Source organism: Aethalodelphis obliquidens, unplaced genomic scaffold, assembly GCF_003676395.1.
Source record: "Aethalodelphis obliquidens isolate GAN/ISIS:26980383/991018 unplaced genomic scaffold, ASM367639v1 scaffold1, whole genome shotgun sequence".
NCBI lineage: Eukaryota > Metazoa > Chordata > Mammalia > Artiodactyla > Delphinidae > Aethalodelphis > Aethalodelphis obliquidens.
The window spans coordinates 18,152,026-18,178,330 of NW_020837945.1; the positions used below are offsets into that span (position 1 = coordinate 18,152,026).

Consider the following 26,305-nt stretch of genomic DNA (forward strand, 5'->3'; position numbering starts at 1 on the left):
TTAAGGGCAACAGGAAGCCACTGAGTTTTAAACAGGTGAATGAATGTGATTAAATCTGTAGTTTAAGAAGAAATAATCTAGCTTCAGTCTGGCTGATCTCCCTTGAGGCAGGAGAATGGTTATCATGGAGACTACAAGAGCCTATATTAGGGCAGAAATGGAGGCCAAAATGCAAATTCATTTGAGTGGGTATTAGGTGTACAATCAGTGGTACTTGGTGATAGACTGGTTATTGCGGCTGAGGGAGAAGGAGAAATTGACCAGGCTTCTTGTTGGACCTGGTGGATGGTTAGCTCTGCAATGATGCATGAAATACAGTAGGAAGGTCAAGTGATGTTTATTTTGGAGGCGATGTATCCTTGCATCCTCTAATACACATGTAGTAGTATATTTATGAACTCCTAGAGGAGGACTGACTAAAGTGTTTGTGCATTTGAATTTTGATACATATTGCCACAGTGCTCTCCTTAAACCATTCACTGTTTCTGTACTTTCCAATTCTCCTAGGTTTTCCTCACTGGTTTTCTTTGTCTAACATCTTAAACCCTGAAAATTCCCTTCATTTGTGTAAAGATAAAATACAAAGCTTTTCTTCATCCATTACTTCCAAAGGAAAAATTGGAGTGGAGAGCAGAGCGATAAAGGAGCTTATAAAACTCCGTGTCGATAGCCAAAGCAAAGGGTTAGAAAAAGTTCCTTCAGGAGAGGACCAAGCTCCTCGAGTCACTCTATAGAAGGAAGAACTGGAGCGTGGGGAGGAGTCGGGGCCACCCCCGCCCCCAGCCTCGCGTAGGTGCCACCCGCGGAGATGAAATGTGAGCCCGGGTGGCCGAGGACGCTGGATCGGCCGCTTAGCCCGCCGCCCGAGCGCCACGGGGACAGACAAAGAGACCTCCGCCCCAGCGCAGCCCCGCGCGGCGGCCCGGGCTCCCCTCGAAAGCTCCCAGGGCGATGGCCAGGTCTCCGCGCCACCCGGCTCTCCAGAGCGCTGCCCTCTCCATCTGACCGCCCTCCAGCTCCCCCATCCCCTCCCGGTGCCGGGCTCTCCCTTGGCTCCCAGCCCTCTCTACAGACCGGTCTGTCTGTCTCTCTGTCCATCTCTGTCCAGGCGCGCAACCTCCGGCCACCGGCTTGGATGGACGCGCGGAGGGTCCCCGGGTGTCCAGGGGTCTTGCTTCCGAAGTTGGTCCTGCTCTTTGTCTACGCAGGTCAGTGACCTAGGGCGGCGGGAGAGGGGAAGGGGGCTCGGGGCGGCGCTGGGGTCACACTCCGAGCAAACACGGGTTGCGCGGGATGCACGGGACCATGGTGGGAGGTCAGAGACTGTGCGGTCCCCGCAGGCAGGAGCAGAAGCCCGCGCCCGCGCTCTGCAGCCCTGGGCTTGACCTCCACGCGGTTGTTTTGTCCCTTTCCTTACACGTTTCCTTTTTTTTTTTTTTCTTTTCCTTTCTCTCTCTCCACGAAGCAACTACCCCCAACCCCACATTTAGGGGTTATTGTTTTTATTTTCTGGATAGCGTGCATTTTTTCCAGTCGTATCCAGGACTCGGGAATTTGGGGTGAGGGTGGAGACTGAGCTGTGCGAGGAAAGCATGTTTTTTGAAAAGCACCTGAAGTTAGGGAGGCATCGCTGAGGTTTCAAATAAACTAATCTGATGACTTTTCCATTTCAGTAAATGCTACCCACTGGCCCCTCCACCTCCACATTCCGAATATTCCGGATTTTCCCTTTCAGAAATAAAAAAGGCTTAGACCTCTGTTTTTCTTCTTTAGAAGATGATCCTCAAGTGTGGTGGACAGGGTAATTGGAAGCTCTGAGTTGAAATATAGGGTTTTCGAGAGGCATAAATTCACCCAGAATCTGATCTGCTTTCGCTGAATTTGTTAAGTGCTTGCTTATAGGTGAAGGGCATCTCATTTCCCTCATCCTAATTATTCTTAGAGAGAATTGCTAATAATTGATGAAGCAAAGCAGTTTTCTTGTTTTGTGACTGATGCTGAGACAAAAATGGCCTTTCATTGGTTATTCATGTATAAAGTTAATTACACATGAGGCTTTGCATCCGCTTCATATTTTAAAAAACAGGATAAAAGCAGAGTTCTTTGTAAATGTTTTCATGTCTCTAACTTCCTATGACAAACACCACAGGCTTACCTATGACCTTGCAGTAGTAAGTTTATGTATAGCACTGTGCTGGCCTTTTGATACTTACAATGATATTGCAACCAAAATGAAGACGTTCTTCAGCATTCTTACCTGCACATCAGTAGAACTGAATTTCTCATTCAACCTTGCCAGAAATGAATCACAATAACTTCTATAGAAGTTTCCAATCTGTTTATTAAAATGTAAATTAGTGTCTGTCTATAAGTTGTTTTAAAGATATTTTATTGTAGGGGAATAGCTGACCTTCAAATACAGAAATTTATAAAATAGAAAAAGTACTTTCTATTTAATGAGGAGAGTCCACATTATAATGTTTTTCCAGCACTACTTAAGTCATATAATGTTTTTAGAATTTGAGAGTCTAACAGAATCAATTGCATTAATATTTGTGTTATATTAAAATCTTAATGTTAACTTAAAATGTTAAATTAAAATTAGTTCATTTGAAACAATGATAATTCTTTCCACTTCCTCTGTTTACCGAAAGAAAACAAAAATAAGAAAATAGAACACAGCAAATGAAACTTTAATTCCCTTGCTCACCTTATTCACACCACTGAACAACTTTTTCTTGTTCTTTTGTCCATTTTATTCTCTTTGGTGAGCCGAACGCTTCTAATTTGCACTTTTCCTTCCCTTCTTCCTGTTCCCCCAATGTTAAGTGCACAGCACCCCTAGGATTCAGGAAACCCGCCCAGATGGCCAGCAGCAAGCTTGATCAGTTTAAAAAGTTTTCGTTCCATTCATTTCTTCTCTCCATCCTCATCCCTCCCTAGTACGCTACAAAGTCATTGCAAGCCAATACTAGGTCACGTTATCATCTTTGATAAGAAATGATTAGCTAATGTGCTTTTGATATTAATTCCTGAACTCTATTTCAGAGGCCTTTTTATGCTTGCCGTATTCACTCAACTAATATTTATGGAATGAGAAGTGTTGAATGATACGTAGGACAGAGGCCATGCTTTGAGTCTTGTCTGGGAGATCAGGTGTGCCCTTTACTCTAAGGTATAAAAAGCTGTATTATAGGAGAGATACACCATGTGCTCTAGGTGTTTGAAGGAGACCTTATTGCTGGCTTAGGAGGATATGCTCCATGAAGATGATGTCTATTTTGTTTAGCATAATATTCTCAGAGACTAGTGAAACACCTGGCCCATAAGAGGAACTCAGGAAATATTTGCTCAGAGAAATTAAATTAAGGAGGACATTTTAGGACCTACACCTTTGAATTAGAGGAAGCCTTGGACATAGGAGATATAGTAGGATAGATGTGAACAAAGGCAAAAATCATGAGATTTGTATATGCAAAAACAGATAACACAGTTGGGTTGGAACTAAGAGATAAGGCTGGAAGTGAGGATTGGGATGAGACGGGGGAACACGGAAGACATAGAATTAATCCAGATATGCTGTTAAATAAATTGCCAGCTTTAATGGGACAAAAACCTATGCAGATGCACTGTCCGTAACCTGAATTATTTTCTCCAAGGAAAATGCGTTAAATACAGCTTCCATTCGTTAAGGAAATAACAGCAAGGTTTCTATACCTGAAGCATCATGTCTGACTGTGGAGTCACTTTGGGGAAGGGATTCAATGAAGTGTTTATATTATTATCCAACTCCCACTGCAGGCTACAAAGACAGGATTCGGCCAAGGTTTTAACCTTCCCAACCCTAGCCAGTGACTTCTGTCTCCTCCTTTTCCTTCCTTTCTGATCCTTAGCTATAGATTACAAGAGCCAATTCTGAGCAAGTGCTTGGAGCCAGATGCTTTACTGTACTACACATTTCTTAAGATGGGAGTGGGGAAGCTTCTTCCAGATGCTACCTTTAACTAAAGTCATTGATGAAAATTGGAACTAGCTAATTTTCAAGGATGTTAACTTGAATATTAGTAACAATATTATTTATCTTCTGAGGGCCATTGGGATGTTTCATTCTTTCACACGTGAGAAAATGCTTCTGTACTGTCCAAACTGTGATCTTTATAGGATTGTTCTCAAATAAATCGGAGAAAGCAACTAACATATCAAAATAAGTTTGAGGTGTGGTTGACCCCCCAATTTGGAAATGTTGTGATTGTGAATGTATTTGCCATACTATTAAACCTTGCCTTTTCAGTTGTTTAATTCTGGGAAGTAGACAAGAGTGTGGAAAAGGCCATAAAAATAATGAACAATGTGTGGCAGGATCTAGATGTTTGCTGCAGGTATAATCCAGCTTCTTGGCTACAAGATTTGGGGCTTGGTTTCCTGTAACATTGGCTCAAAATATTTTGATAACACCATGTCCTTACAATAGCAGTAATTGAATTTTCGATAATCATGGAGAGCTTAATAAGATGTCACTGTCTTGGGCATTATGCAAAAGGCACCCCATGAAGCTATTTAAAAATCACTTGTCCTGCTCTGACAGAATAAGGCGGGGGTGTCAGCTCTCCCACTATCTGAACGGCTTTTAAGAGCATAAAGCAAAACATCCCAGCTAAGCGCTTGAGATAACTGACTAGTCTAAATATTTGACTTAATTAAACAGTACTAAAAATAAAAGCTATAGAAATTCCCTGGGAAAATGATAAAATAAACTGCAAAAAGCAGACACTGTCAATAAATCATTAGATCGTGTTTTCTGCCCTCAAAATTTTGGATTTAAGTAGAGTTACTGAATCTTACAAAGGTAGTTATTTTTCCCTTTCATGTCTTCTTACCACATCCCAGAAGAAAACATTAAGGTTTGTTCATTTATGAAGTAGAATAAAATTGAGGAAAAGAAAACATGAACTTTTGACTTGTTCCACAGAGGCCATGCATTATTGATAAAGGAGAAAGAACTTTGCTGGGTTTTGATCGCATCAATTTGTAAAGAATCATCTTGTCAGGGAGGTGATTTAAAAGGAAAATCTGTATTTTCCTCTCTAGACAAATCAATTACATGGACGTGTAGGCATATATATAACATTTGCACTTTTATGTTATGACTTTGACAGAAAAGCAAAAGTCTTATATAATTTAGATAGTAGTTATTGCCTTCAGAGATTGAGTTGGAAATGACCTATTTTGTGATTCTTGAACATGTACCTTAAATTATCAGACTGTACTTAATGTTTTCCTACATGTACCTGAAACTCATATATCCATTGTAATTTATACCACTGATTATAACTAAATGATAACCTTAACTTGTTAAACATAAATCATTTAGGAAGAATAAAGAATTTTTTAAAGGTAGGGTAATTTTTATTTAACATTTTGGTATAATTTTCCTTGCCAAAAGCATGGAAAAAAGACAGTAATTTGGTTTTGTCAGCTCTGGTATGTCCTTTTTAATCAGAAAATACATTTCCCTTTTCACATAGTGCTGTTTCATAGCTTATTGATTCTTTTTTTTTTTTTTTTTTTTTTTTTTTGCGGTACGCGGGCCTCTCACTGTCGTGGCCTCTCCCGTTGTGGAGCACAGGCTCCGGACATGTGGCTCACGGGCCCAGCCACTCCGCGGCATGTAGGATGTTCCCAGACCGGGGCACAAACCCGTGTCCCCTGCATCGGCAGGCGGACTCTCAACCACTGCGCCACCAGGGAAGCCCTCATAGCTTATTGATTCTTAAATCTGGCATCAAATAAACTCTTAATTATTCACCAGTGAATTATCTATAGGAACTTTCCCCCACAGCTAACTAACTCATTATCTTCCAATCCAAATGGATTAATAGGATATGCAGACTCATCTGTGGTACCTTATATATACAAACTGTAATTACGAAGGTAAAAAAATGGTAGGGAAAGGGAAGCATATAATGCATTGTGGTGAAAAATATACATTACTTAAATATTATCTCCAGTTGATATTATTCATGTCAACAACACTTTCCATTAAATGTAGTTGAGAGTAGCACCCTAAAGTCAAAAGACTTTTATCATTTAAAAATTATTGCAAAAACTCTGTTGACGAATTTAATGTCTGATTAGTTGGATCACTCATTCCTCCCTTCAATGTCTCATTCAACCAACTCTGACTACCAATTATGGTGCTCGATGGAGGAGGTTCAAAGACTGGTCTTTGCCTTTTCCAGATTTATGTCTAATAAGGAAGGAAAACTAGTTTAGGTGCTTCCAAATGTTTTAGAATTGTGAGCACGTAAAATGAAAGTCTAAATGTGCTAAAGAGTGGTGGTTGACCGATCAAGATGTGAAATAGAGTGATTTTTCATGAAGGTGGGATTTTCAGAAATGTAACTGCATGGATATGGTTTTTATTTTGTAGAGGATTGCCTTGCTCAGTGTGGCAAAGACTGCAAATCTTACTGCTGTGATGGAACCACACCCTACTGTTGCTCCTACTATGCCTATATTGGGAATATTCTCTCGTGAGTATTAATCGAATTTGGCCATATTGATACTTTTTCCCTTGCCCGGTTATGTTTTCAAAAAGTACTAAGTTATAGCTATGAGTAGGAAATTCTAAGATTGATTGTTGACATAAAATCTTTACTGGAGACAGTCAACACTCATCACTATCTAGTGTATTGTATTATTTAACTAAATGTGCAAATTAATATACAAAATAAATTGCTTTTGTTAGAAGGGAGTTTAAAGAATATTTTTATTGTCTAATTTGTTTTATGATAATAATAATGTAATAGTAATAATAATGTTTTAACTAGACCATATTCATATATTGATCATTTTTTAACATTGTAAACTATATTTTTTGTCCATTTGTTGAAGGATTAGTAAGTTAGAATTTGTCATTTAATGATAGCCAGTTTATTTTGCCATGCATATATTTGTCTGACTCAGCCAGTAGATATCAGGGAAAAGAGACATTATGAATAAAAAAGAGTTGAGATATGAAACGTCAGTTTTCTACATGATGCATCTAAAGCAACTTTGGGAAACAAGATTAGATCCCAAGAAATCTAGCCTCAACAGGGTAAAGTGATAACCAACTACAAAAATCAATGAAACATACATGCAGAGAAGGTGTTAAGTATTTCTCTCTAACAAATTAAGGATTTATTTTAGAGATGCTTCTAGGCGAAGGGAAATGGACGAGCAGAAGTTGTCTTCAGGGTTGTATGTCTGAGGACTGTGCAACTCTCTGTTCCTCTACACACACCTTCAAGTTGAGAAATAGAAGGTAGAGAATAGGAACATAAGAATTTCACCCATGGGTGACCATCACCCATGGCTTTCAGGAGTCTGCATTTTGTATTTTTCAAGTGACTGTCAGGATGATTTGAAGGCTGCTCCATTGTGACTTAACTTGTGTTTTATGAAGGCTTACGTGGAGCCAGGAAAGATTAGGCAATAAGTGATGTGTGTCTGGCTATTTTAAGCATATACCCATTGAGATGGCTTATAAGTCATCCTCGGTTTCCTGAGAATAGAAAACCTGGCATCGCATAGACTTTCTAGAATCAAAGTGGGGCTGATCTTAGAGATCATGTCTCCATGAATAAGGCCAGAAAGAATCATACTTCACGATATTCTTGAAGACTGTCATGGCGATGGAAGAAATGTCAGGCTGTAATAAAGATTGATGAACAGAATTTAAGCATTCTTTGAAATGCAAATAAACTCTAAAATGTTTTAATTTTTTCTCATAGAAGATTTGGTGGAAAAACATTAAGTCCCTTTACATTTAGAAAACAGTCAGAATCAGCTTAGAATATAAATACATAATGATGTTTCTCATTTGTATATCACTTCATACTTTTTAAGTAAATTAAAATACTTCATTACTAAATTCAAATTTGATTCTTCCAATGATCTCCACATGCCAGAGGCTGTTGTTACAGGTAGATGTGTGACTGGGCCCCAAAGGTGGTATAGATTTGAAGAACCTGCTGTCAGAATGACTCTGATTCTTTGGTTCTGTGGCTCCTGGCCCATTTCTCTGCCCACTAACTACATCACAATGTGTGTGTTGTGCCCTTTTTCTCACCTCATAGATACCTCCAACCTGATAAATATATATAGAAGACATAATTACTTACTAATCAAAATAGTTAAATATTTTTTAATTTACAGTTGTGCTTTTCATGTTTTATATTTGCAATCAGATTCATTTTTTATGGTACCTATTCTTAGAACTAATTTTATCACTTGGTTAAAGTAAAGAATTTGTTGAGTTATATCTTTATCTGGGTTATTAGGGCCATGTACTTGCTATGTTTGAAAAAAACAATTGTGTTTTTTGGAGGGCGGAAATAAACACAGATGGCATTATATTTCAGGCAGCTAAACTGAATTTTCTGTTCAAAATAGAAACCACTAAGTAAATCCCTTGCTAAACAATTCTTAGAGAAAAAAAAGAGCTTTAAAGTGTTTTCCCCACTGGATAAAGGAGAATACATTTTCAGGATTTCCAGTTATTGTTTAAGATTTGAAAAGAGTTAACTCCACCCAAAGCTTTTCTCTTTTTTGAGTTAGGGTGGGTGTGTGGGGTAGAGAAAGAGAAAATAATTCCAAGAATGCTTACAAAAGTTCTTTCATACACATGTTTTCAAATATTGCTATTTTGGAACTCATATGTTATGCTTCTTCTCTTCCAAGCATCCAGGCACATTCTTAGTAAAATCATTTTAATCATCTTAACAGAGAACTTAATCTTCATGGTCATCAGTAAGGTAATAGGGAAGAAAGCAATAAACACAGTGGAATGTTTTGTATCCTAAATGAATAATTTTATAAATCTGGCTTCGAGTCTTGTTTATTTTCAAATAGAAAATGTCTTGGCTTAGCCTAGAATGAGCTAAAGCGAGTACAAAACACGATTTGGGTCATTCTAGACTGTGTAAATTGGTAAGGTAAGGCACACTTAATCCTTCTTGCTGAGGCCTCTCTAAAATAATGAGTAGAGGTGTTTAGCCCTTAATTCCATTTACTTCAACTGCTCTTTCTAAACTTCTGCAAATTAATCGTTAAGATTTGTTTTCAAAGATATCACAAGAGCTATCTTTCAATTCACCTTTTATATAGTTGAAAAGTATTATTTTACTCAGGTCTCTCCCTTTTACCCCCTTTCTATCAGTTAGGAATCTGAAAATTTATTTGTGTCTTGTGAAAACAATTTAAAAATTAAACTTTAAAAATAACATATATACTTTTTAAAATTGAGATGTAATTGATGTGTAACATTATATTGGTTTCAGATGTACAACATAATGATTTGATATTTGTATATACTGCAAAATGAGCAATACAATAAGTCTATTTGACATAAATCTATTTAAAATGGCATGCCTGCTTTTGCTCATTATGGTCACAGATATTGACTTCCATATAGAAAAGTAACAGTATTATTTTCCAGAATTTAAGAATAATTTTTGCAAAAGTCAGCATATACTATGCAATCAGTTATTTACAAATTCATATTGAGTGCCTGTTACCATGGCAGCATAGGATCCAAAGATGAATAAATGATGTTCCCTGACCTTTACAATCTCACAATCTTGTATAAAAAGAAAATGTAGACAAATAATTCTTCATAGAATTAATCTATGAAGTGTTATTGAAAGGCTGAGAAGAGAGAAAGCAGCTAAATGTGTGTGTGTGTGTTTAGAAAGAGATGTTTAGAGAAAGTCTCATAAATATGAAATTTGAACAGAGTTTTAAAGAAAGAGTAGATATTTACATAAATGGACAGTGAAGAAAAGGAAGAGCATTCCAGACAGAGACAGTGTCCCCTACAAAGGCAAAGATTTAAGAAAGAAAATGGTCAGTTTGGGAAAACCCATGTTGTTCAGTGTTGCTGGAAGAGGAAGGTTAAACTTTGAATATAACATACAAATAAATAGGTAAGACAAAAGATACACCCTTATTTTACAGACTTTTATTGGTAGACTACATTCTTTTATTGGTCATGTCTAACAAAACTAAAATAAAATAGTTCAGTATTTTTCTGGAAATAAGAGCTGGTTTTATGTAAAATGGACTCACTCTTAGAAACCACTAAGAAAAGGGACAAAGGTGAGAAGGCACCAAATGAACATTATTTTTACTTATTCCATAGAGAAAATATTTAGAGTGAACACTTTGAGATGTTACTCTATTTAATACCATTTATGACAGAATATGTGACTGGAAATTTTTCCTCCATTTTTGATCAGGAGTGTAACTACCTGACAATTAGAAACCTCACTGTGTTTGAAAATGAGAATTGGACCAATTTACAAAGTAAACAATTTCTCATCAAACTGATTCTCAAACATTTCATCCAGCCACTTTTCTCCATGGAAAATAAACATTCTGTCATGAATATGGAAATGGGTATTTCAGTTTTGCTGTTGATGAAATTTGACTGACATTTCCTAGAGATAGGATCCAACATAAAGATAAGGTTTATGGAGTATTCTTTAGAACTAGTAGAATTCAAGGGCTCAGAGGGTGCAATTGAGTGGCTAATTACCATTAGCAATGGGACAGACTAAAAGCAGGACTTTACTGAAAACGAAGAAAGACTGTTATGTGAATAGGAGAATAATTGTACAATATTGAACATGAACCAAATAATGACTGGGTTGGACGTGGTGAGCCAGATGATAAGATATAAAATTTAATCCCCTCATTCAGAAATAGATTTTTGCTTTTCCATGTTGCTTTCATAGAATGCAGATATGTCTAGGGATCCTTCAGTGTGCCATCTGGCCAACACAAAATTCCCACGGGGAAAAATCAAAAGAAAGAACTAATAATGGAGATGCTGGTGGGATTAAGTTTCTTTTCTTTTCAATGAAATGTAAAAGATGTATTGCCCAAAGTTTTGCAAAGACAGCTAATAAATATCACAACTGTGATGTTAGAACCATGTTATTCATGAAAGCAAAACTGAGTTAAAAGATAAAGGTTTCATATTTCCAAATGGCATTTGAGGTCCCATACTCACTAAGTAGCTGAGCATTCCGAATAAAATAAATGAGGCTGTTCAAATAAGGAGAAAAACGTAATACAGTTTGAAAGGCCTTTGGCATTGGTAAGAACATCATTTAAATTAAATGAATTAAAATGTTCTTAGGACTTAGATATGATAAAACACCTCTAAAAGGTACATTCTGAGCAAATCAAAGTTTGTGGGAGTCTTGTTTTTGTTTTAATAATGACAGAATGATAAATAACTAATATAATGTTAAAATGAATATGAACTTGATTTTAATGTTAATGAGGTGACTTTTGGAAAGCACCTGGGGATGGGGGCTGGTTGCCAGGGAAACCAACCATGTGATTAGGGGGTTGGGACTTTCAATTCCAACCCCTGTACCTCTAGGGAGGGAAGAGGGGCTGGAGATTGATTTCAGTATCAATGGCCAATGATTTAATCAATCATGCCTTTGTAATGAAACCTCCATGAAAATGCAAAAGGACAGGGTTTGGAAAGCTGCCAGACTGGTGAATACATGGAGATTTGTAGAGAATGGCATGCTCAGAGAACATTTTTTTTTAGTTTAAGTAATTGAATTAAAAAAAATTAATGTAGTAACAGATAATGTTTGCTATAAGAAGAAAGTCATTGTTTCTCAGAAGACATGTATTTTATGTATTACATAAATACATTTTATGTATTATTAAGAGCAAATATAAAGGTGTAGATATCTAAAATTTTTTGAATCTACTCTATTCAATCATAATTGCCTTTGTAAATTAAGCTTCATTGTTAAGAACATAATTTGTTTTTAGGAAGGGCTAGATAAGTTTCTAGAACATGTTCCCAGCAATTTATTTCTATAATATGTACAGAGATATTCTATGTTCTACAGCTGGTAATGGAGGACATAGCCATGAATCAAACACAGTTCCTGCTCTTGAATTGCTTATAAGCTACTGCGAAACATGAACTTAGAAAACAGACAATTTAGTAGGCTGTGGAAAGGACTAAATGTAGTGGAATCAGAGAGAAGGAGTTTTTAGTCCAACTTTAGGGTGCTAGGAAGACTTCTTGAAGGAGAGCAATTCTAAGAAGATCCTTGAAAGAAACGACAATTGATGAAATCCATCACTCACTTGAGTTAAAAAAACACTTAGCAAACTATGAATAGAGGAAAATTTCTTAACTGAATAAAGATCTCAAAAGAAAAAACAAAACCTACCTCAAGAACCATACTCAGTGCTACACTGTTATGACCATTCCCTTTTAAGGCAACTATAAGACAAGCTAGTATCTAGCACCACTCTATTCAGCATCTTACTGGCTTGGTCAGTGTAACCAACAAGACAAATTAAAAAGAAATGATTCCAATTGGAAATGAAAGAACTAAATTGTTATTATTTACCAATGATATGATTGCCTATACTCCTCAGACTATACAAACAAATAAGAGAATTCATCAACGTTGCAAGATGTAAGATCAGTGTACAAAAATTAATGTATCCCTATACATCAACAACACTCAGAAAACATAATATATATGTGTGTACACAAATCTCACAACACCAGAAACTAAGTACCTAATAAGAAATCCAATAATATGTGCATGGCACTTTTGGAGTAATATAAATACATAAAAGTTTCAAGAGATTAAAGGGAGACTTAAAGAAATTAAGAGATACCGAATTGTGGATGGGAATATTGTAAGGTTTTCAATATTGGGATATGTCAATTCTTCCCGAACTATATGTAAAATCAATACAATTCTAATAAAAACCCACAGAACCATTTTTTATTGAGTTTGACAGACTGAGCCTAAAATGTATATGAGCAAGAAAAGGGTGTAGACAAAAGAAAACAGTTATGAAAAACAACAAAGTGAAAAGACATGCCTAGGAGACATCAAGATTTATTATAAAGTTATGGAAAATAAATAGTGTGATACTGGTTCACAGATATATATACTATATATATATACTATATATATATATAGATAGATATATACACTATATATACTTTATATTCTATATACTGATAGAATATAAAGCTTAGAAGTTGACTCATGTGATAACGGAGATGATTACTGATTACAAACCAGTAGAGGTGGGTGGATTATTTAATAAATGGTGCCAAGACAATTAACTATCTATACAGTTAAACGTTAAACTAGATCACTCCATCACACCACACCCCAAAATCTATCCTAATGGGTTAATTACATAAAGGCAAGAAGCAAACATTTACAACATTTTTAAAAAGAGTAGAATGGCATCATAGTATCAGAATAGGAAAGATTTCTAAAATAAAAGCTAGAAAGCACAAACTGTAAAAGAAGAGGTATACTAAATCACTGAACTCTACACTTTAAAACAATGAATTTTATGGTATGTGAATTATATATCAATCTTTAAATTTTTAAAAAATATATAAGGCAACAATTCCATAGGCGAAGTGTCAGGCAAATTCCCCACTTGGAGAAGATACTTGCAGTTCATATGATTCACAAAAGATTAGTATCCATAATGCCTCAATAGGAAAATGGGCAATGTGTGTGCTCAAAAGTAGTAGAGAAGAAAACCAGAAGGGCAATAAACACACGGAAGATGCTCCCCTTGGCTAGCTAAAGCAGGGAAATGCATTTCAAAACAGTACAAGACTGTTCAGAGCTGTCAGGCTAGCAATACTCTGTAAGTCTGATAGCACCAAGCACTGTGGGCCAACGTGAAAGGGAACTCACACTGCTGGTGGGAAAACACAAACCATTATCAACACTTGGGAGCAATTTGACCACATGCAGAAAAGATGAAGATGGGCATCCTTTAGGACTTGGCAGTTTACCCCTTCTACATATATTCCCTAGAAAATCCTCAAATATGCACAAGGAGACATTGTAATGTTGGTTGATATTATTTAAAATAACATAATATTGGAAGCAACCTAAATTTCTATCAGAGGAGAATGGATAAGTAAATTAGAGTATATTCATACAGTAGAATGGGATATAGCAATTAAATCCACGTATGTTAGTGTATCATTAGAGTAAATCTCAAAACTGTAATGCTGTTTGAAAAAGAGCTAACAGGAAAAGAATGTGCCAAACATGATACTATTTGCATAAAGTTAAACACATAAAATAATTCTGTATATTATAGAAACATGCACATGTGGTAAATGTGTGGTAAATTTGTGGGGGAGGGAAAAGTACAGATGAATTTCAGTATTTCCCAGAACTGAGGGGTTTCCTGGGGTGCAGGACTTTCAGTGCTACAATTTGGGACAGTCCTGGGACAAGTTTGTCACCTTAGGCACAGGAGTAGGAAGGAGACCTTCAACTCTAATATTTTATTACTGAAAAAATACAAATCAGAAACATATTATAAATTATTAACATGCAATAAGTATAGGCAGTGGGTATGTGGGTGTTTTATACTAGTATCTGTAATTCTTATATTTTGGGAAATCCTTATAATTAAAAGAAATAAAGCAATGGAAATGTTTGATGAAAACAGTAAGAGATCACATGGACACCTAAGATTTTAAGACCAATTTCATTGTGTGGGTTTTCCAACACCATAAGCAATTAACTCAGTTCTGACACTATGTACCTGGAGAGAACATCAGATCCACAGGTTACTGGTCCAGTCCTATAAAACTGCTCCCACCTTCCCCAACTTTAGCCACCAGTTGCAAGTCCATGGTGTCACCTGAGCTTTTGAACTATAAATTAGAGGTTTCAATGACCCTAGGATTCAATAAATTTGCTAGAGCACTCACAGAAGTCAAAGAAACATTTTACTTACTAGAATAAAACATTATAACTAAGAGACAGCCAGATGGAAGAGCTGCATAGGGCAAAGTATGGGGAAAGGTTTGAAGCTTCAATGCTGTCTCCAGTCATGTCTCTCTCCCTAATTCTCCACATGTTCACCAACCCAGGAAGCTCTCTGAACCCTGTCCTTTTGGGGTTTTATGGAGGCTTCATTACATAGACATGATTGATTAAATCATTGACTGTTAATGATTTAACTCAACCTCTAGCCCCTCTTCCCTCCCTGGAGGTCTGGAGGTTGGAATGAAACTTCCAACCCTCTAACCACAAGGTTGGTTTCCCTGGCAGCCAGCCTCCATCCTCAGGTGATTTCTAAAACTCACCTCATTAACATAAACTCAGATGTGGTTGAAAGGGGTTTGTTATGAATATTAAGACACCTTTATTACTCTTATCACTTAGGAAATTCCAGGAATTTTAGGATCTCTGTGCCAGAAATGGGACCAAGATCAAATATTTATTTGTTAATATAAATATCACAGCACCTTGTTAACATTTGGATTCTGATTTGGTTAGGTCTGGTGTGGAACCTGAAATTCTGCATTTTTAACAAACTCCCAGGGGGTCTGATGCTGCCCATCTCTCAGGCATGCTTGTAGAGAGGGCTGGTGCTCTTTGACAATGTCCTGTACTGCAGGGCAAAGTGATAAAAGAGACTAAGAATTGGGGCTAAACAAGAGGAACAAGTACAAATCAAGTCTGAAGTTCTGAATGATTGTGTAGATAGTGTGTTCTGGGAACTAATGAGGAACATTCAAGAAGGTTCAGAGAGGGGGATGAATTCCATTTTTAATATGTTGAGTAGTGGGGAGTGGGGGTAATAGGCTTTATAGCCTATAAGACAAATTCAGTGAACCTTTAGTGGGTGGAATGCACCAACTGAACCACATTGGAGAGCCTGGAACATCACATCTAGATTTGGGAGTAAAAAGCCTAGAGGTGCTGGTTGAAACAGGTGTGGGGGGAGTGAATGGGATGTTCCGAAGAGAAGTGTAAGAAAGAGAACAGCAAGCCCACCATGGAGCCCGTGAAAATTCGGGAATACACTGTATTTCTCCCCTTTCTAGATCTGATCAACCTCCTGAAAAGTGTTCTACATCTATTTCAGCTTCCCTAAAAGTGTTCTCCAGCCCTTCAAAATTCCTTCACTGTTAAAATTGATCTTTCCTTCACTAATCAGCCTGAATATACCTTCCATGGTGGCGGGAACAGTGAATCCCTTAATTCTCTTCTATGTGCTTTTTGTATTTTAAATTATGTAAAAAATAGGATTTGTGATATTTTGGTTCATTCTGAATTGAATATGTTGCCATAACAAAGCAGTTTATGTGAGGATCCATCTTTATTTATTCATCCATGAGATTGTGCCCCAAACAACTCACAGCTGGTCATATATTCCAGGTTTTAGGGGCTACCTTCATTTGATAGAAGTCAGAGTTGGATATTATAAGGGAAAGAGTGTTTAGCAGTGGCAGAAATTATTAGAGTGAAGGGAACTATCATTTATTTAATGCAATCTCTGTCCCAGATGCTTAAAATATATTAGTTTATTAATCTTCAGAATAGCCCCCATTACCTGGGTATTATTATTCTTCTCTGTACAGATGAGGAAGTTGAGACTCAGAGTTAAGTAATTTGTCTAATTTCACACAGCTACTGTGTAATAAGCTGGCATTTAAAACTATGTGTGCTTGACCTTTTTCTGCTACTCCCCACTGGCTCCTGAAGAACTAATGGTTTCAAGATGGGAAGAATGAAAACTATTTATTGCTATAAGAACTTATGAATATCTAAACATCATATTTTGGGGGGAGCTTTTTCTTAACTTCAATCTGGATTAAATTCCCTCCTATATGTTGCCATATTAGTATCCTTTCTCTGCCCTGCTATTATTTGTCACTTTATTCAAGTTCCTAAGTGATCTGTCTGTCCTTCCAAGAGGACAAGAAGCAGGTCTGCCAACCTACCATGGAAGGTACGGGGCCTGACCAACTGAATGATCCAGAGTGGATCATTTAAACACAAGTAATCCTCCATTTAAGGATGAAAAAGCTGACATTTTGTGAGTTCTAAATAAACATGTATCAACTGGGTAAATATTTGCTTAGAAATATCAACTCATAATTCAAATATGTTATTGATTTCAGAGAATTTCTTTCATGGGCTAAAAATCAGGTATGATTACAAAATAAAAGGAGTGATTTCTAGGGAGTCAGCCATCACTTTCGAATCACACTGTTTATAATAAATTATAATCAGATGATAGGAATTAGAACTCAAAAGGCAATTTGATTATAATGATTTAACTTCTTGTCATATTTCATTGTACAGCACATATTTGAATGTGCTCTATCAATGCTCAGTGTTTCAGTGGAAAAAGTTGAAAAGTGGCTCCACTACAGAAGATCCAGAACCCAAAGGTAGAAGGTGCTTTGCACTGAAGTTTGCCTCAGGTATATACTAGGAGGCCTAGTTTTGGTCCTACCTACCTCCCATCCAGGCTTTCGCACAATTCACATATTTGAATATGTTCTATCAATGAGACAGTATGATCTGCCAGCCTGTGACTCATCAGGCAACAGACTCCTGTACAACTCCATTCAGTTGCATAATTTTTAGAGATAAAATATTTTATCGATAAAATTGAGGAGGCAAGATTATGCACACATAGTGATTTTTATTCCATTATATTGGAAGAATTCTGATGGACAGCTGCTGGCCAGAGCACATTATCTTCCAGCTGTCTCCCAATTGCCAAATGTTAGGATGAACACACCCATAACTAATGCAAATTTCAGAGGGAGATGATAACCACATAAAGTATAATAGGATTCCATCAGAATGTTCCATGGGTGAAAGCCTTGGCTGTTTAACCCACAGTAGCTCAGAGATAAATAGAATTTGTAGTTTGGATATGCATTCTTAAGGAAAGAGAAAGAAGAAAGAAAATCTTACAGATAACAAAAAGAATGTTTTTTATGCCTTTGGCCAAATCTGACAAAAATAAAGAAAAACATAACAAATTACTTCAAACATACTCTGTATGAATTCACACTGTCAAAAAAGGTAAACAGAATGTTATCTCTCTGTGCTTCATTTTGCAAAAATTGAGTGATACCAGTGCTTGCAAATAACCAACTGTACAGGGAGACCTTCAAGATGGCAGAGGAGTAAGACATGGAGTTCACTTCCTCCCCACAAATACATCAGAAATACATCTACATGTGGACCAACTCCTACAGAACACCTACTGAACACTGGCAGAAGACCTCAGACTTTCCACAAGGCAAGAAAGTCCCCAAGTACCTGGCCATGTGGCTGAAAGTGTCTCGGTGCTCCGGCCAGGTGTTAGGCCTGTGCCTCTGAGGTGGGAGAGCAGAGTTCAGGACATTGGTCCACCAGAGACCTCCCAGCTACATATAATATCAGCTACAAAAATATAATGGTGAAAGCTCTCCCAGAGATCTCCATCTCAACACTAAGAGCCAGCTCCACTCAACAACCAGCAAGCTACAGTGCTGGACACCTTATGCCAAACAACTGGCAAGACAGGGACACAACCCCACCCATTAACAGAGAGGCTGCCTAAAATCATAAAAATTTCACAGACACCACAAAACACACCACCAGACGTGGTCCTGCCCACCAGAAAAACAAGATCCAGCCTCATCCACCAGAACACAGGCAACAGTCACCTCCACCAGGAAGCCTCCACAACCCACTGAACCAAACTTAGCCACTGGGGGCAGACACCAAAACCAAGGGGAACTATGAACCTGCAGCCTGCAAAAAGGAGACCCCAAACACAGTAAGTTAAGCAAAATGAGAAGACATAGAAACACACAGCAGATGAAGGAGCAAGGTAAAAACCCACCAGATCAAACAAATGAAGAGGAAATAGGCAGTCTACCTAAAATAATTCAGAGTAATCATAGAAAAGATAATCCAAAATCTTGGAAATAGAATGGAGAAAATACAAGAAATGTTTAACAAGGACCTAGAAGAACTAAAGAGCAAACAAACAATGATGAACAACACAATAAATGAAATTAAAAATTCTCTAGAAGGAATCAATAGCAGAATAACTGAGGCAGAAGAATGGATAAGTGATCTGGAAGATAAAATAGTGGAAATAACTACTGCAAAGCAGAATAAAGAAAAAAGAATGAAAAGAACTGAGGACAGTCTCAGAGACCTCTGGGACAACATTATATGCACCAACATTCAAATTATAGGTGTCCCAGAAGAAGAAGAAAAAAAAAAGGGACTGAGAAAATATTTGAAGAGATTATATTTGAAAACTTCCCTAATATGGGAAAGGAAATAGTCAATCAAGGCCAGGAAGAGCAGAGAGTCCCATACAGGATAAATCCAAGGAGAAACACGACAAGACGCATATTAATCAAACTATCAAAAATTAAATATAAAGAAAAAATATTAAAAGCAGCAAGGGAAAAGCAATAATTAACATACAAGGGAATCCCCATAAGGTTAACAGCTGATCTCTCAGAAGAAACTCTGCAAGCCAGAAGGGAGTGGCAAGACATATTTAAAGTGATGAAAGGGAAAAACCTACAACCAAGATTACTCTACCCAAAAAGGATCTCATTCAGATTTGACAGAGAAATTAAAATCTTTACAGACAAGCAAAAGCTAAGAGGATTCAGCAACACCAAACCAGCTTTACAACAAATGCTAAAGGAACTTCTCTAGGCAGGAAACACAAGAGTAGGAAAAGATTTACAGTAACAAACCCAAAACAATTAAGAAAATGGTAATAGGAACATATATATCGATAACTACCTTAAATGTAAATGGATTAAACATGCCAATCAAAAGACATCAACTAGCTGAATGGATACAAAAACAAGACCCGTATATATCCTATATACAAGAGACCCACTTCAGAGCCAGGGACACATACAGACTGAAAGTGAGGGGATGGAAAAAGGTACTCCATGCAAATGGAAATCAAAAGAAAGCTAGAGCGGCAATTCTAATATCAGACAAAATAGATTTGAAATAAAGACCATTATCAGAGACAAAGAAGGACACAACATAATGATCAAGGGATCAATCCAAGAAGAAGATATAACAATTGTAAATATTTATGCACCCAACATAGGAGCACCACAATACATAAGGCAAATGCTAACAGCCATAAAAGGGGAAATCGACAGTAACCAAATCATAGTAGGGGTCTTTAACACCGCACTTTCACCAATGGACAGATCAACCAAACTGAAAATCAATAAGGAAACACAAGCTTTAAATGACATGTTAAACAAGATGGACTTAATTGATATTTATAGGACATTCCAGCCAAAAACAACAGAATACACTTTCTTCTTAAGTGGTCATGGAACATTCTCCAGAATAGATCATATCTTCGGTCACAAATCAAGCAAGCCTTGGTAAATTTAAGAAAATTGAAACTGTATCAAGTATCTTTTCCAACCACAATGCTATGAGACTAGATATCAATTAGAGGAAAAAAATCTGTAAAAAAATACAAATACATGGAGGCTAAACAATACACAACTAAATAACCAAGAGATCACTGAAGAAAGCAAAGAGGAAATAAAAAAATATGTAGAAACAAATGACAATGAAAACATGATGACCCAAAACCTATGGGATGCAGCAAAAGCAGTTCTAAGAGGGAAGTTTATAGCAATACAATCCTACCTCAAGAAACAGAAAACATCTCAAATAAACAACCTAACCTTACACCTAAAGCAATTAGAGAAAGAAGAACAAAAAAACCCCCAAATTTATCAGAAGGAAATAAATCATAAAGTCAGATCAGAAATAAATTAAAAAGAAATGAAGGAAATGATAGCAAAGATCAATCAGACTAAAAGCTGGTTCTCTGAGAAGATAAACAAAATTTAGAAACTATTAGCCAGACTCATCAAGAAAAAAAGGGGGAAGACTCAAATCAATAGAATTAGAAATGAAAAAGGAGAAGTAACAACTGATACTGCAGCAATACAAAGGATCATGACAGATTACAACAAGCAACTATATGCCATTAAAATGGACAACCTGGAAGAAATGGACAAATTCTTAGAAAAGCACAACCTTACGAGACTTAACTAGGAAGAAACAGAAAATATAAACAGACCAATCACAAGCACTGGAATTGAGACTGTGATTAAAAATCTTCCAACAAAAGCCAAGGACCATATGGCTTCACAGGCAAATTCTATCAAACATTTAGAGAAGAGCTAACACTTAACCTTCTCAAGCTCTTCCAAAGTATAGCAGAGGGAGGAACACTCCCCAACTCATTCTACAAGGCCACCATCACCCTGATACCAAAACCAGACAAGGATGTCACAAAGAAAGAAAACTACAGGCCAATATCACTGCTGAACATAGATGCAAAAATCCTCAACAGAATACTAGCAAACAGTATCCAACAGCACATTAAAAAGATCATACACCATGATCAAGCAGGGTTTATCCCAGGAGTGCAAGGATTCTTCAATATATGCAAATCAATCAATGTGATAAACCATATTAACAAATTGCAGGAGAAAAACCATATGATCATCGCAATAGATGTAGAAAAAGTTTTCTACAAAATTCAACACCCATTTATGATAAAAACCCTGCAGAAAGTAGGCATAGAGGGAACTTTCCTCAACATAATAAAGGCCATATATGACTAACCCAGAGCCAACATCGTTCTCAATGGTGAAAAACTGAAACCATTTCCACTAAGATCAGGAAAAAGACAAGGTTGCCCACTCTCACCACTATTATTCAACATAGTTTTGGAAGTTTTAGCCATAGCAATCAGAGAAGAAAAAGAAATAAAAGGAATCCAAATCAGAAAAGAAAAAGTAAAACTGTCACTGTTTGCAGATGACATAATACAAGACATAGGGAATCCTAAAGACGTAACCAGAAAACTACTAGAGCTAATCAATGAATTTGGTAAAGTAGCAGGAAACACAATTAATGCACAGAAATCTCTTTTATTCCTATACATTAATGATGAAAAATCTGAAATAGAAATTAAGGAAACACTCCCATTTACCACTGCAACAAAAGGAACAAAATACCTAGGACTAAACCTACCTAAGGAGACAAAAGACCTGTATGCCGAAAACTACAAGACACTGATGAAGGAAATTAAAGATGATACAAACAGAGGGAGAGATATACCTTGTTCTTGGATTGGAAGAATCAACATTTTGAAAATAACTCCACTACCCAAAGCAATCTACAGATTCCATGCAGTCTCTATCAAACTACCACTGGCATTTTTCACAGAACTTGCACAAAAAAATTCACAATTTGTATGGAAACACAAACCCCAAATAGTCAAAGCAATCTTGAGAAAGAAAAACAGAGCTGGAAGAATCAGTCTCCCTGACTTCAGACTATACTACAAAGCTACAGTAATCAAGAGGGTATGGTACTGGCACAAAAACAGAAATATAGCTCAATTTTACAGGATAGAATGCCCAGAGATAAAGCCATGCACATATGGCCACCTTAGTTTTGATAAAGGATGTAAGAATATACAATGGAGAAAAGACCGCTTCTTCAGTAAGTGGTGCTGGGAAAACTGGACAGCTACATGTAAAAGAATGAAATTAGAACACTCCTTAACACCATACACAAAAATAAACTCAAAATGGATCAAAGACCTAAATGTAAAGCCAGACATTTATAAAACTCTTAGAGGAAAACATAGGCAGAAAACTCTATGACATAAATCACAGCAAGATCCGTTTTGACCCACCTCCTAGAGAAATGGAAATAAAAACAAAAATAAACAGATGGGACCTAATGAAACTTAAAAGATTTTGCACAACAAAGGAAACCATAAACAAGACAAAAAGCCAACCCTCAGAATGGGAGAAAATATTTGCAAATGAATCAACGGACAAAGGATTAATCTCCAAAATACATAAACAGCTCATGTAGCTCAATATTAAAGAAACAAAAAACCCAATCCAAAAATGGGCAGAAGACCTAAACAGACATTTCTCCAAATAAGATATACAGATTGCCAACAAACACATGAAAGGATGCTCAGTATCACTAATCATCAGAGAAATACAAATCAAAGTACAATGAGGTGTCACCTCACGCTAGTCAGAATGGCCATCATCCTAAACTCTACAAACAATAAATGCTGGAGAGAGTGTTGAGAAAAGGGACCCTCTTGCTCTGTTGGTGGGAATGTAAACTGATACAGCCACTATGGAGAACAGTATGGAGGTTCCTCAAAAAACTAAAAATAGAACTACCATACGACCCAGCAATCCCACTACTGGGCATATATCCTGAGAAAACCATAATTCAAAAAGAGTCATGTGCCAAAATGTTCATTGCAGCTCTATTTACAATAGCCAGGACATGGAAGCAATCTAAGTGTCCATTGACAGATGAATGGATAAAGAAGATGTGGCACATATATACAATGGAATATTACTCAGCCATATAAAGAAACAAAATTGAGTTATTTGTAGTGAGGTGGATGGACCTAGCGACTGTCATACAGAGTGAAGTAAGTCAGAAAGAGAAAAATAAATACTGTATGCTAACACATATATATGGAATCTTAAAAAAAAAAAAGGTTCTGAAGAACTTAGGGGCAGAGCAGGAATAAAGGCACAGACATAGAACAGACTTGAGGACATGGGGAGGGGGAAGGGTAAGCTGGGACGATGTGAGAGGCATGGACATATATATACTACCAGATGTAAAATAGATAGCTAGTGGGAAGCAGCCACATAGCACAGGGAGATCAGCTTGATGCCTTGTGACCACCTAAAGCAGTGGAATAGGGAGGGTGGAAGGGAGACGCAAGAGGGAGGAGATATGGGGATATATGTATATGTATAGCTGATTCACTTTGTTATAAAGCAGAAACTGACACACCATTGTAGAGCAATTATACTCTAATAAAGGCGTTAAAAAAAACATAGCTACCACAAATAATGAAAAAAAAAAGCAACTGTACAATGTTAATACAACATTTTTCCTCTATAAACACCAGGAATAATGCAAGGTCAACTTCCAAAGTATTACATATAGGCAAATATTTGAATTTATATTTATGAAATAAATGGGGAAAACTCTTCTTTATGGTTTCAGTCTCAAGTAATTCCCATCCTCACATTAAGAAAATAGACCTTCTTGCCCTTTGTCAGGTGAAATTAAACAGGAAACAACTCTCTATGATTCTATTCTTAATTAATAGTTGTTTTAGCAATAGGGGGTGTAGAAGAACAACCAAGTTCACCAAATTGGTCTTGAATTCCTCTTCTTTTTTGCTGTGTAAACTTTATTCTTCTAATATCATTGAGCCTCTTTATTAATTTGTTAAGAGGGTATAAGAGTAACAACTTGCCTATCTCCCAGAATTAGACTGAAGGGTATATTAGCACATAAAAGTACTTAGAAGAGTTTTGAAATATGTTCCTGACATTGGGCTTTGAAAACGTTTGGAGTCTGGGAAAAGAGGAAACAAATGGGGAGCAAAGTGACTTCTCCAAGGTCATTCAGAAAACCTATGACTGAGCTGCAGAGTGCCCCTTCATGTGCGAGGCTCTTTGTCTGGTTCTCTGGGCCAAAACATGGGCATCTCTCCTCAGGAGAGCTTTCTCAGCCTTGAGTGAAATAAACAGCCTTCTTAATCAAATGTGATTGCAGCCTGATAACTGCAAAGGCAGCTAATTAAGTACTGTTTCCTGCTGCTCAGCCATTGCTATAAGCATAATACAGCCAAAAAAGTCATGTGCCTTAAGTAGCAAATCTGCCATGTTGCCCTAGGCTGACCTGTGAATTAGAGAAGCTGACTCAAAAACAGGGTAAACAAGTCTAAATAAAAATATATAAATCAGGTTTATGAAAATATCATACATGTAATCCCAAAATCAGAGGGCAATGATTTTGCTTTACAAAAGGATTCATTGTAGAGTTCCAATTAAGTTCCTTTTCTTAATTTATTTCATTCACAACTTTTCAGAAATATGTAGTGTGCATATGACTGGTTCATCTCTATTGATGACATGCCAATAATTAATGCAGAAAAAGTATCCTAAGTGCTAGCCATTTCAGTGGAGTGATCCCAGTACGCTATAGAGTTGAGCATGCCTTTGCATATAAAAGTTTAGAATTGCCCTGATTAGACTTTTTTTTTAATTGTTAATCAGCAGTTCTCTCAATATGTCAGTGTTTATGACTTGCAAGAATGAAAAGGGGGATGAGTTTGCCTCCGATGATATCATACCTAACCAACCTTAGCAACAACCGCCAGACAAAGTGTTTTCAGTGCCAGCAAGTGAATGCCAGATGGCATGCTGAATACAGTCATTGATCATAGCACGGGTCAGCTGAGGTCTATCAGTTCTAAAATGAGTTTCCTTTTACTCAGCGTGTTGGCTTTAAACAGCCAGCTTACTATACATGCTATGTGTTTCGCTTAGTGTTTGCTGTAAACTTGTTTTTGTCTCATTACCTTTCTTTGGGATGATTGGCTCCACTTCTGCATAAGACAGAGAGAGCACACTCCACTCTCTGCTCCCCACTGAATGCAGCTATAGAATTTGGATGGAATGAGTGGAACAGCTATTTCAGGTAGATGAAGAGCAATTTTATGCAGATTAAGGAACAAGACCAAAATTCAAATACTACCCAACTAGCTATGAGTTTATCAGTTTTTTCCCCTCTGTTTACTCCACTCTGGACCAAACACAGCCCAAAATACATAAGTAGGCTTCAGGACATGGGCAGAGAGAGATACAGGAAAATCTCTCTAGTTATGGCTAAATAAGCACGATCTCTTCATGCTCAAAGACAGTGGGGGAAGTACCCTCAATAGTTTTCTTTGTTCTCTTGTGTAGCTCCTAAGTGACCTTTTGGTTGCCACAGTAGTGGCAGTGACACTGACAGCAACAGGAGCTGACAGGAGCCTAGAACTCTGAGAATGGCGAACCTTCCTTTCTGATCAGAATGATGTAATACTAGGAGAATGGAGTGAATCCCCACTGCTTTTTTTAAGCTTTGTCCTCCAACTATTCAACCCTGGAAATGAACCCATTTGAGCAGAGTAAATAAAGCCCCTGTTTCTGACCAGAGAACCACAAAGGGTGGCCCCAGGGAACCAGATCATCAAGATAGAAGAACTTAAGAAAATGACCCCTAAAGTTGCTTGTGAACCCCTGGGCTCATCTCAGGTTGAACATGCATGGATCTGACCCTAAACAGTACACCATAGAACTTAAGAATTGAATACAACATATACAACCACCCAAGTCCTAGATTGGCATTTGAGTGGTGTACGCATGGAACAGATCCAAACATGACTACAGAAGCTTTGAAAATGGAACCTGCATTGAAACCACAACCCACAGAAGTCTGATTGGAATTTGTGGTCTAAATTGAACCTGGCTGGTTGCCAGCTAAAACTAAATTAT

At 37.1% G+C, this 26,305-nt stretch overlaps 1 protein-coding gene across 1 annotated transcript in view; it reads left to right on the forward strand.

The window, feature by feature from the left end:
• The first annotated feature begins 808 nt into the window (after positions 1-808).
• CYYR1 (cysteine and tyrosine rich 1) overlaps positions 809-26,305 on the forward strand; it is a 104,800-nt gene continuing 79,303 nt past the window's right edge. Inside the window, exons 1-2 of the mRNA XM_027101931.1 lie at positions 809-1,208; positions 6,431-6,533. Coding sequence (XP_026957732.1) covers positions 809-1,208; positions 6,431-6,533 — 503 coding nt within the window. The remainder of the gene's footprint in view (positions 1,209-6,430; positions 6,534-26,305) is intronic.